The sequence below is a fragment of the Rousettus aegyptiacus genome, unplaced genomic scaffold, assembly GCF_014176215.1.
Source record: "Rousettus aegyptiacus isolate mRouAeg1 unplaced genomic scaffold, mRouAeg1.p scaffold_m13_p_2, whole genome shotgun sequence".
NCBI lineage: Eukaryota > Metazoa > Chordata > Mammalia > Chiroptera > Pteropodidae > Rousettus > Rousettus aegyptiacus.
In genome coordinates, this window is record NW_023416295.1 from 161874913 (window position 1) to 161888379 (window position 13467).

Below are 13467 nucleotides of genomic sequence, written 5' to 3' on the forward strand. Positions count from 1 at the left end.
TAATCCAAAAGGAAGCAGAAAATGAAGAACAAATAAAATAAATAAATAGATAGATAAATAGAAAGCCGATTGCAAAATGGTAGCCTTAAAACTAATCATATCGATAATTACTAAATTAGACTAAACACTAAAAAGGCAGAGATCATCAAACTGGATTTAGAAAAAAGCAATACCCAGTTATATGCTGCTTAAAGAGATATACTTTAAATAAAAAGACACACTGTAAACATGTTGAAAATGAAAAAAGGATAAGAATCCTGGTGAAGTTAATATCACAGAAGACCTGAAGGATTACCAGAAAGGATTATCAGAAAGAAAGACAGAAATTTTATAAAGATAAAGGCTCAATTCATCAAGAGCACATAATTCTAAATGAGTATAAAACCAATAGTAGAGCTTTAAGATATTTAAAGGAAAAATTGACAGAACTAAAGGGAGAAATAGGCAAATTCACAATTATAATTGGAGATTACTCTTTGTAATCTCTGCAATCTGCTATAATCTTCATAACTGATAGAACAGGCAAACAAAAAATCAATAAGAAGATGAAAGATATGAACAACATTATCAACCAATTAGATCTAACTAGATCTTTTATTAGGCATTACATACAATAACTGCAAAATATACCTTCTTTCAAGTACAAATGGAACATCCATAAAGAGCGGCCCTATGTTGGGCCACAAAACAAGTCTCAAATTTTAAAGAATAATCTAGTACAAGTAATTATCAAAATGAGGGTGAGGGTTAGCTATTTGTCTTATAATCTATGGTTCTATGATTTTTCCTACTCTGACATGAGAAATTTTTTAGCCTTCTTCCCAGTCTAGCAATATTATTTGCTTATTAGGTTTTCAGAAGTCTCACTAAAATTAAGACCCAGTTCCATAACTCCCTAAAGAATTGAGTTATTTAAATAAAAATTGCAAAGTAACAAGAGCTTGAATTTAGTCTCCTTTTTCCTAGGTTCTGAGGTTCTCTACTCTTGGAAAATGCAATCTTCCACCTGAAACTTGGCACCCTATGATTTAGACACCTGCACATCTGTTGCTTAAGATTTTCTAAAATAATCTCCATTGCCACCGAGGACAATGAACTTCTGCAAAAGAGAATCTGTCAATCAGAGATCCTTTCTTTAGGGCCCTTGTTACTCAACTCACTTCTGGAGTTGAGGAAAATACTGGTGTCCAACCCCAGAAAGATGCTCTGTATGGGTGTGTGTATTGGGTACAAATATCTCAAGAGGCAGTTCTCAAGATCTTAAATAAAAAGGCTTTGAAAATATACTACAGCAAGAGCTCTTCAAGTGTGGTCCTTTGGCTTGACTGGGAAGAGTTGTCTGAGAATACATACTGTGGCATTTTCTTGGGGAAAAAACTTATAGCTTTTATTAGATTCTCAGGGGGATGGAAGCCTTGACCTCTAAATGCTAAAAGAACAATGAGTCATTTTTAAAGTTGCTGAAACATTTTCACCCCTTAGCCCTATGAATGACCCCAAACTTCATTTCTACTTTCTTATCTGTAATATAGGGCTATGTCAAAAAAAAAAAATCAACATACTCATCAACTTCACTAAAGAAGTTCTAGCAGCAAAACTGATTTCTGCTCAATTCTTTCTCAGGATCCATTTATCAACATCTTGCAAAATAAAACTCTGACAACACCACTTCAGTTGGGAAAATGTGGCTTTAAAAAGTTTACTTGTTTTTCTGTTGATTTCAAGTATGTACCAATCTTGTACTACTATCAGAATCTGCTGGATGCTATGGAGATTGCCGTCGAGACTGAGAACCCTGGTCTAATGGAACTGAACCTGCAGACATAGGGCTCCAACGCAGCAGTTGAGAGTATGAAGTCAGTTGGGTCCAAATCTGGACCCAGCCAGCCCATTTCACACTAGTAACTGGCCTTACGAAGAACCATGCAATCAATGTCCCTTGAGCCTCAGTTTAGATTTCCTCCTCTGTGGAATAGGGCTAAGCAGGTAACTGCTATCACAGGTGATTTTCAGATTCTTTTGAAAATACATATATATTTTCTTATTCTTTTGGCTGACTGTGTGGGTTGATCTGATGCCATAAGGGTGCCAAGTTTGCCTCTTGGCCCCCAGCCTCATTTTACTCCAGCCCTTTTGACTTTCTTTCTGTGCATTGATTAAACCAAACCCATTTCCATCTAAGGCTCTTCCTACTGGTTGTTTTCTCTGCCAAAAGGTGCTTCCCTGGATTTTTGCCTCTCTGCCTTTCTTTTGCTTACTTTCTCATCCTTGGATTTCAGTTCACAAATGCCCCCACTTCAGAGAATTTGCATGACCATTCACAAACTCTCTCGCCACCTTTCTCTTATGTTTTCCCAGCACTTATCATTATCTCATACTTATCTAGTTTGTTTGTTTGTTTGTTTTTTAATCATTTCTCCTCATTAAAACTTGTTTAGAGCTGTTGTGTCTGGATACAGGACATTGTCCAGCAGAGGAAAGAGCTCAGTAATACATATTTGTTGAATAAATGAATGAAATAAAGTATTTGCAAAAAGGGTGTGGATTTGGGGACTGTGTAGATTAAAAACTCATCAACATTAGCAATTATACACTTGTTACTATAACATCTACATTTCAGAAGAGGGGAATGTATGTTTACATTTGCATAACAAATCCGGTCTGTAAAGTAGTTGGCCTAGAACAATAGACCCGTATCAAAGGTGAGTGACCTCATATCAACAATGCAAAACAGAAAATCTGTTCCCCACCCACAAGGTTTACAAAAAATTCTTAAGTGGTTTCCCTCCCGGCTAAATGTGACATCTATTAAAATGGTAGGTTACAGTTAGTTAAGGGTGATGCAGACGTGAGTTTCAAAGGTGAAGAGTATTTCCACCTGGTACGCGTGGACGCTTGATTGGACTCTGATGAACAGGTAAGATGGAATGGATAAATGGGCAGGCAGATGAATGGACTGGGAAGGAAGCACAATAGGTGGAGGGAGCACCCCGTAGTTTCCATCAGAGCCACCAAAAACTATCTCAAACTTCCACGCTAAGTGAGAGAACTGGACTCGTTCTGCAAATGCAGCAGCTTCGAGCACGTACAACTAACTGATCACCACCCGTAAGCCTCTCCTAATTGTTTTGGAGCCTCTCCTGGATCTAAGTGTGGAAAGAAGACCATAGCATCATTCCATTTCTTTCTCTTAAATGAACGATGGTAAATAAGGCTAAGACTGTAATGACGAGCCTCGAATGCCAGGGCAAGGGCCTATGGCTTTAAGGACCAATTTAGGGAGGCCAGAGTGAAACCTTTAACAGTCTAAGCAAGAAAGGGAATATAACGTCCAAAACCAGGGGAGAAGTAAAAGGAGTTAAAAAGAGGATGGACAAGCATCGTAATGGTCAGAGTTTTCCGGTGAAGCCTAATGGGCCAGCAGAGCTGCAACTTAGGCTGGATGGGGGTTTTATGGGGTTTGTTCTAATGCTTTTGGCCCATAGCATACAAAATATTCTGTGCCTCTTCAAATTAATAGCCTCTGGTGTCTACTTGCCATATCATGAAATGGAAATTATGAAGGCACTGTATCTTTTAAAAAAATCCCCTTCGTAGCACTTCCTTAAAAACAGCTATTTAATGCAACTCTGCCAGTGAGTTCTTGACAGTTCTGTCTTAACAATTCTGATATTAATGAAACGCCTTTGTAAAGAGTTGGAGTGTCTTCCTGGTAAGTGTTCAGCCTATGTTTTTCAAAATACCTTGTAAAAACTGTTTTGATTTTCTCCTTTGACCCAATGAGTATTTTTTATTGACTGCATTTCGATACAAGAAATATTAAGCAACTGAAGTGATCGATATGCTTTCAAACTTCTTTCTTCCCTTTGAGTTTGCTACTTTTAAGAGTTGTGATAGTTTTGTGCAGTATTTTAGTCAAAGAGAGTAGCTTCATTTAAGTTTTTAATTCAAAGTACAACGCTCATGTATTCTCTTTGGCACTTATGAATCGAGGCAAATTTAATTGAAAGTCATTGACCTCGCTTTTTAAAAATACATCTATTGAATTATCATTGACATAATATTGTAAGTTTAAGGTTCACAATGTGATGATTTGACATAGGTATAGATTGCAAAATGACTATCACAATAAGATTAGTTAACGCATCTGTCACCTCACATAGTTACGATTTTCATGGCTTTTTCGTATTTCTTCATATTCTCTTAACTGACATGTTAGAGTGATTTCAGAGAGCTTCATAGAATTTAGATGTATGAAATATTGATATACTATGTATATGTATATAAGAACATTAGATTATATCATCTCATTGTATTATGCAATATTAAATATTAGAGTAATGTCATTGTGGATGCAGGATAAATGTTAAGAACTTGTATAAACAGTTGCTTGGCGTGCCAAATGAAGTGATAAGCAATGCTGGATCCACCACATGCTTTCTTGTTATATGGATTTGTTTGTTTTTCTATGCGTGGTTTTATAGATCATAGAGTTAAAAAAAACCTTAATGTGAGTCTGTGTGATAATTGTTTATTTAAAACAAAATTTAGATTACTTACTAGGATAAGAAAGTGGATAGCATAAAATTATAGACCAGGATTCTTAACCTAAGATTTAGAAAATCCACAGATGGTTTTTTTTTTATTTGTGATGTAAATTTGCACTTTGTGAGAGAAAAAGCTTGTCTTATGTCAGATTCTCCAGAGGCTGTATAATATCAGAAAGGTTAAAAAAGTCACTGCTATAAATGGAAAGATATGCTAAGGTAAAAAAGATTTTGATTTCCAGAATTTTGAAGTACTTAAAAATTTTTGAAAATATATTCCTAAGTTATTTCCATCTTCTAAGTAGTTTAGGTAGTTAACTCTATTTAGCTATTTTAACATTTAAGATGTTTTGTAATGGTAGAAAAGCAAAAAAAAAAGTAGAAAATTTTGTAGAAAGAAAATTTGTACTCATCAAAGAGAATTCGGATGGCACTTCTGGTTTATGTAAGATATTTTCAGAAAATATTTTGAGTCAGATCTTTTAATTCTGAGGCAAATTAGAGACATTATTTAATTTCGTTTTTAAATCTTTTTCAGACTATTCAATTTATTAATGAAACATGGTAAGTTGTCATTTAAAAATCTTCCTTACTCGTCCTCCATTTTGAAAATAAAATATGGATCAGATTAATAAGAGTATGAAATGGTTTGTAAAAGTTTAATTTTAAGTCTTGGAGACATACTTTTGAGGTTAATAGCATTTCATTTCAAATTAACAATTTAGGTTCTGTTTGATTAAAGATATTTCCTTAATTTCTTTTTCCAAATCAGTCTTCCACTACACAACTCCTTGCTAAGATTGTACTAGAATGTTAAATACTGTAGTAGAATGAATACTTGCGTCTAAATATTATATTATAGAGCAATAGATCTCAACCAGGTTCAATTTTTTACCCAAGAACATATTTGACTATGTCTGAGACATATTTGATTGTCGCAACTGTTGAAGTGCTACTGGCATCTAGTGGGTAGAGGCCAGGGATGCTACTAAACATCCTACAATGCACAAGACATTTTTCAACGATAGACACTTAGCCAACCTAAAATGTCAATAGTGCCATGGTTGAGAAAACCTCTTTTATATAATTAAGTTCAATTGGTAATTTCATAATTCCAGAGCTCTGTCATTCTAACAGGCTTGTGTTGAACAAGACAAGCTGGGTCAAGCATTTGAAGATGCTTTTGAGGTACTGAGGCAACATTCAACCGGAGATTTTCAGTATTCCCCAGGTATAATGTCAGTCCCTTCTTCTGCTGATATATCAAATGGCTTGTTGGTAACATACACATGTAAGAATAATGACCAGAACGAGAAGACCGCATTTACTCATTGCATCTAGGATTAATTCTAACAAAGGAAAAATGCATCCGGGGTTACCTAGGCTAAATAAATCTAAAGTCTCAAATAAAAATGCAGAGAATGTAGGAATACTGAGACATAATTATTTGCTATTGAGTGTATCTTGTTGACATTTATGTACCTAATAGATAATTTTAACTGTTCAGAAAGGGCTTTCAATTATTCTAATTTAATTTTAACTGTTCAGAAAGGGCTTTCAATTATTCTAATTTAATTTTAACTGTTCAGAAAGGGCTTTCGATTATTCTAATTTATCTTAAATATCTTCTGCCCATCCAAGATATATTCTGCTTGAGAGAAAACTATTCCCATTAGTCTGTAGACAATAGAAACATAGTCTAGATGAGATGTAGATATTTTGCCTATTCAGTTTACACAGGGTATTTTGGGCAGTTCCAAGATAAAAGGAATCATGGGATCTTGACCTGCAAAGATCATGTGCCCTAGTAAGAGAAATAGGATATGTAAGATTATCTTGTAATACTAGCGAAATGCAATAAATACCTGAAGGGAATGCAAAGTGATAAAATAACACAGGAGGGAGCAAGTGCATATTCGACCATATAAACATACAAGCGTGCACACACGTAAATACACACTTGAACTTGAAATTTTAACTTTAACTTCTTTGTCTGTTTTTAAATCAGATTATAAGAACTACCTGACTTTCATCAACCACTGCTCTCATGTCCGAGGAAATTCCAACTGCTATGGTGTGCTGCCTGCAGAGGATCCTGTCTATAACTGGAGAACAGTAATAGTGAGTACATGTACCAGGATATATCATCCCTGATTCAGGCAAAGTTTCAGTTCACACTGACCTTCCAATTCGTGTATGCTAGATGACACCCAGCTTAAAGACAGCACCGACTGAGAAATGCTTACTCATGGCCACCGGTGGCGTGAGTTTGACAGTCGGTGGTTAGCGATGCTGTCAAGAGAGAAACTGCCCTTTATCGCTGCTCTTCACTCAGCTGCAGACTGGTTTGATTGACTTCTATAAAGAGGAGGTGTGTTATTAGGGTTCTCACATCGCTGCTTCTCCTTAGCCCATCCCAAAATTGTAGAAAAGTTATGATAGTTCCCTAAAGGCCACAGGGCAAAGGCCCAAATGTCCCCTGCACTGGCTTTACCTACAATTTTGTATTAACCTACTCTATTTTCCCTCCCAAGCTCAGAGCTAGCTATATATATTGGGTCAATTTATTTCTATTTTACTAGTCTCCTGCAAAGTAAATATCCCCACCGTCTATCTCTCTATGTATTCTTTTACATTGTTTTTCTTAATATATCTGTATCCATTTTATTAAAGTAGTCTTAATGTGGTGGGGTATAAATATAAAGTGACTTTTCTTTTTCTTCAGTCATTACATGCAACCATGCTATATAAAAAGTCCTTTTTCTGACCCTGTGAATTGTTCTGTCAGGGCCTCTCAGAAGGTATTTCTTTGAAGAGGGATTTTTGGTTCCAGCTTAAGCTCTTCTGCTTCCAGTAGGGTTGCCAGGTAAAATACAGGATGCCCAATCTTTTTATTTGCTAAATCTGGCAACCCTATTCCACTTAAACTCCCAACATCCTTCCATACACTGCACAGCCCCTTGTGGTTAGGGATTCCTTGCCTGCTAGGCAGTCATTTTATGTGGGGTATGGTCAGATGGCGTAAGTCCAGCCCTTTCTGCCATGTGTAATGAACTCGGGAGACTCAAATATGATTGTCATATGTAATGGTAGGAGCTCAGGCTTCTTCCTTCTGTCCCCTCTCTTGTCCTTGCCCTCCCTTCGCCGCTGTCATTCTCCTCTTATCTCCTTGCCTGGCTGGACATCCAGTGCAGGAAAGGAAGCCCATCTTCCCTTTTTGCTGGCACCTCAATGTCTACTAATGATTCTTTTGGATCTTGTTTTTTTGTTGGACATTGTTAGCGGGGGAGGAGAAAAGCATTCTTCTCTTCTTTCTCATGATGGGGGGTAGGGCGGGGGGTGGAGGGGGGTGGGTGGGAGAACATGGAGCTCTGCACAAAGCCAAAGATTACTCCATGACCCAAGGTCCTCTTCATATATGCGAGTTCTGCCCTGGGAGCTATCTGCCTGCAGTAGTGTTTTTTCGTATTTGGACAATGTTTAGCACTCTTTTTACCCCCAGCTTTTGACTTTAGCCACCAATTGGGGGCCACATGGAAAGTCCCAGTTAACATTCTGCTGCATTATTTGTATAGAACAGTGCTGCGGACCTCTATTTTGAAGGAAATATTCACCCATCTCTACAGAACATCCCTGAAAACCAGCTGGTACAAACTGTTCTCCAGCAAAAGGGAGGAAAAGGTATGTGGATCCATCACTCTTTGTGTCAGTAAAAGAACCAGGTTTTCCTCAAAACAGCTTTAAAGGGATTTCATATCTGAGTTTGGAATTGTATTTGCAAAATATTCTCTAAGTGCGATTGAGAATAACTTAACTCAGAAACACTGAACCCCTCAAAGCTATTCGTCCTGGGTGAGCCTTCCTATTGCCTCATGGAGATGTTATGAAGCTGCATAGGGTCCACTTAGCTCAAATAAATTTGTGTTTAAAAATAACATGTATATATTTTAGGTATTAAAATGGGAATTTCTTCATAATTCATTTTAGAAAACTTACTCCAATTGTGAAGCCCTTGGAATAGAAATCATCTCTATTAAGGTTTCTTCAAAAAATTTCCATGATATTGGGTATTTCATAAATTTGAAATTCTGATTTTTATAGATTAACATGATGATCTCACCTAACAGATGAGCAAAAGGGTTAAGTAGAATAGTAGCCTCTGATGGCTAAGATGTGAACTGTACACATTGACATGCACTATTGGAGGAAGTGTAAATTGTTAACAGTTTTGTAAGGCAGTTTGGCAATACCTATCAAAAATTATATCTTTTGACTCTTAGGGACTACGTATAATTCAGTGGTTGAGTGTGAGCTCTAGGTTAATTGTGTGAGCCTGGGAAAATCACTTACTATTCTGTACCGTAGTTTCTTATTCAAAAAAGGAATAATAATATTTGTTGAGACATTGTAATATTGCTGTAAAAATCAAATGAGAAAACCCATGTAAAACATTATAGCCTGGCACTGTAGATAATATTTCAAAATTCCAGAAATATATATATGTGTGTGTGTGTGTGTATCTGTTTAAGGATGTTTCTTGCAATGTTGTGAGAGTAAAAAAAAAGGGGGGAGCTCACCTATTATATTTGTTAGTGAATAAGGTGTAGAGATATATGATACATTTTAATTTTATAATGTAATTTTTAAAATGATACTTGACCATAGTGACTTAAAGTTATCTTAAGTGAATATTTTTTGTGAAAACTAGTTTTGTTCCTAAAAAATAGGATACTATATTTTAGAATTATGAAATTCTAAAACTACATAAATATTCTAATTCAGCGAGGAATACTGTATAAAAAACTATGTCATGGAATATTGGTATTAAATATTAAACTATGGAAGTAATTTAATAAAGGGAGAATAACACTTCTAATTCTGTCCAGCTATTTATTTGTCGCTGCTGCTGCTGCTGCTGCTGCTTCTTCTTCTTCTTCTTCTTCTTCTTCTTCTTCTTCTTATTATTATTATTATTATTATTATTAATTACTTTATAACTCATTCACTCCAGGGTGTGAATTCTGTATCTTTTTATTGACGTTGTCTGTGTGGAGCTTTGCCATTAGGGGACATGTCATTCACCATTTTCTGTTTGTAGAGCTTCATCTTCATTCTGAAACAGGGATACATTGGAAACAGAATGAAATAATTTGGGCACTCATTATTGAGAGAAAAAGTACATGCGTAAAGTAGAGCATGTATAGTTATTAAAAGGCTTGAAGGTATACCTTACATATTGATACAGAAAGAACTCTAAATACATTTGCTTTTTTATTTTAATCATTTTAATTCCATAGTTCAAAAGTCATAATGTTCACTTCAAAAAAAATTAAATGATTTAGAAGTATGTAAAGAATAAGCGAAAGTGTTCCTTCTCTCCTCCCATGCTATACCCCAGAAGCAATCATTGTCAACAGTTTGGTATTTCATCTATTTATAGCTAATCTTTAACTTGTTCTATGATTTAATATACATTATTTACTTTAAAAAATGTAAAATAGTATGATGCCATTTGTAATTTTTAAAGGATATGCATGTTCGTATATGCAAAAAAATAAGAAAACGCTTTCTGGAAATATGTAGGATAGACTAGAACTTTTACTTTCACTTTGTTCTTCCACTTTAATCTCTTACCATGAGCATATAATACTTTTATTTTAAAAAATAAAAATGTAAACATTTAAAAAAAATCTGAAAACAAAGTTTAAAAGATGAAGATACGTTATAATTGATTCGACCATGGGGTGAGAGGCAGAGAGTTTTTTAAGCTTGTGACTTTAATTCATGATGTGTTTTTTGGTAAGTCCCTTTCATTTCTCAATTCATAAACTCAAGATAATATAATGCAAAAGATAATCTTTGTAAAAACCTTTGAGGTTTTTGGATGAATGATGACTGATGCAAGAATATTACTCCCCAGAGGCTATTAATGCAGTTTGGAAATCTACTATTCTACTTTCTCAAGGGGAAAATGGAATTTGGCCATGAATATTTTAGCTACTGACAGATCTGGTGGAGCATGGCATTTACAGGCCACTTCAAAGTCAAAAAATAGGATTTCACCTTCATTCTGTTAGGCCAGAGAAATCTAACTACCCAATGTCAAACTGTCATGAAGATATTTTGGCATTTTCCACTCCAGTTTTTTCTATTCTTTATGTTTCAAGACATTATGCAGACCCAAATTTTGCATTTTACTTGTTTTGGTTAATTTCACTTATATTTGAACATTGTTTTACATTTTACGAAATGATTTCATATTCCTTACCTTATTTGACTTAACTCATTAAAGTAAAGCCCTTCAAGTGATTGGCTTTCTGGAAATGACTTCCACTGAGGCTTCCTCTTTCAAACCGCTACACTTTGCAGTCCATTTTGTTTAGTTTTGTTCTGTAGAATATTTAACATATGACATAAAACTACTAGTTATGATTTAACTGTGAAGGAAGATCACATGACAAATGGGAGACTTGGATAATAAAGGCTCCAGGCTTTCTTTTCTAGTAAAGAAGGATGGTACAAAATTTTTGACAACTTCACTACCAAAAAAAAAAAAAAAAAAAACGCTGAAACTTTAGTAGATCAAAAGGATTCTCAACTCAAGTCACATAAAGTGATGCCATAAATGCATGCCTAAGGGGGTAGGTAGGCAGAAGCCAGTCCCAAAGCAGCTTTTCACTCTGCAGTCACTCAACAAACCCTTCCTGAAGATATTCTTTGTGTATATCCCTGGTGGAGTTATGACATTGTTTTTCTCCATTTTAGGTAGGAAGAAACTTCGACTGTTCGAATACCTTCATGAATCCCTGTGTAATCCCGAGATGGCATCTTGTATTCAGTGGGTTGATAAAACCAAAGGCATTTTTCAGTTTGTATCAAAAAATAAAGAAAAACTTGCCCAACTTTGGGGAAAAAGAAAAGGCAACCGGAAAACCATGACTTACCAGAAAATGGCCAGAGCACTGAGAAATTATGGAAGAACTGGGGAAATCACCAAAATCCGGAGAAAACTAACTTACCAATTCAGTGAGGCCATTCTCCAAAGATTCTCTCCATCTTATTTCTTGGAAAAAGAGATCTTCTACTCACAGTATGTTCAACCCGATCAAGGATATCTAAGTCTAAGTAACTGGAATGCAAATTGTAATTATATGTATGCCAATTACCATGAGCTGAGTCACCCTAATTGCTAAATATACCCTTACATTTTGTGATTTCCTGGCATCAGAAATCCCTACACATTTCAGGATTTTTCTCTTAAAGCAAATGCCGAAGGGGAAAAAAAACAATTAACTTCATTCTTGTTATCTTTTATTAAGTAACATAATCTGTACTAACTTGTTTAGAAATTCTGCTAGTGAACAATGTTAAAATGATCAAGTCCCATTTGAAAGTATAGACTAAATGTCCTCATTCTTACTATTGTCTATGGAATACTTTTTTTCTGATTAACGATGCCAGTAGCGATTCATATATTAATTTAAACATTTTTCTGAAAGTCATACCAGACCTAAAAGAAAAATCACTAACATATCTGATGGCTTTAGCAACAAAACAAAAATTGATTGCATATGATCGTGTTCGTTTCATGCTAAAATACATCTAATGGTTTTAAAACCTTCAGTGGCAATCCTGATTCTATTATTTTCTCTGCACTTCAGACCCCGTGGTGCTAAAGAAACAACGATCTATGGAAAACGCCACCTACCTGAATGATAGAACTCCAAAGCTTATACCTCCCACAAATTATTTCCTTGCACTTCTCTCTTCCCTAAGTTGTACCCCAAAGCTAACTTTTCTTGTTCTCCTGCCACTCAGCCACAGGGAGGTGCTCTTGCACCTGTTATATCTGGCCCAACCTTGGACCGTGATCTCCTTTCCTTGAACTTGCCTAGCTGAGACCAAACTGGAATAGTTCAAGAAAGGGAAAAAAAAAAAAAAAAAAAAAAAGACAGACAAATGATAAGAAACTAGCAAGTAACAAACCCAGAGAGAAACGAGGACTTAGGCAGTCTGGCTTGAAAGCTATGGTTTATTCTCCACATTCCATAAGGAAACCTGAGAAGAAATCCTTTGTTTCTTCCTGTTCAGTAGGTTCATACTTGTACCATCTCTATTACCAGGAAAGCTTCCTAGACCTTGGGTCATTTTCCTCCAGGCCAAGAGCTCCCTGGAACCTGCCCTATCCAATTGGTAGCATTTCCACTCTCCTCTTCTTTTGTATCCTTCTGGTGTCCTTCCGTCCCCAGGGACAGTTAAGAAAGAACATAAGTGAAGTATAAAACGAAGTAAATGAACAAACTCATAGATAACAACAGAATGCTGGTTACCAGAGGGGAGGTGGGTGGGGAGGACAAAGAGGGTAAAGGGAACAAATATATGGTAACAGAAAGAAAGTAGATTTCGGGCGGTGAACACACAGTTGAGTATACAGATTTATTATGTCGTATGCCTGAAATTTATATAATGTTATTAACCAGTGTTACCCCAATAATACTAATAAAAATATTTTTAAAAATCGTAGACCCAGAGTGACTAAATGGAGGTTAACTTGATAATGGCTGTCTCTACATGTAGTCTGGACTTCTGTTATGGACTGAGTGTTCCTCCCCTTTGTCCTCCATATTTATATGTTGAAAAACCTACCATATTTGTGATCATATTTGAAGGCGAGGTTTTTGGGAGGTGATTAGGTCTTGAGAGTGGATCCCTCATGAATGGGTTTACTATGCTTATAAAAGATCCCCAGAGAGCACCCTTTCTCTTTCCAGTGTGTAGATACAAGAAGACAGCTGTCTATGAACCAGGAAGTGGGCCCTCACCAGACACTGACTGTTCTGGCATCTTAAAATTGGACTTCCCAGCCTCCTGAACTGTAAAACAAATTCAAACCATCTAGTTTATGGTATCCTGTTACAGC

At 35.9% G+C, this 13467-nt stretch overlaps 1 protein-coding gene across 1 annotated transcript; it reads left to right on the plus strand.

Annotated features, from left to right (window-relative positions):
- Positions 1–3623: 3623 nt before the first annotated feature.
- Positions 3624–12497, plus strand: SPIC (Spi-C transcription factor). Its single transcript, XM_016127086.2, has 6 exons — positions 3624–3712; positions 5086–5111; positions 5685–5778; positions 6556–6668; positions 8123–8228; positions 11313–12497. Exons 2-6 carry the CDS (start codon positions 5109–5111, stop codon positions 11738–11740), a joined length of 744 nt encoding a protein of 247 aa, XP_015982572.1. The 5' UTR covers positions 3624–3712; positions 5086–5108; the 3' UTR covers positions 11741–12497.
- Positions 12498–13467: the final 970 nt, after the last annotated feature.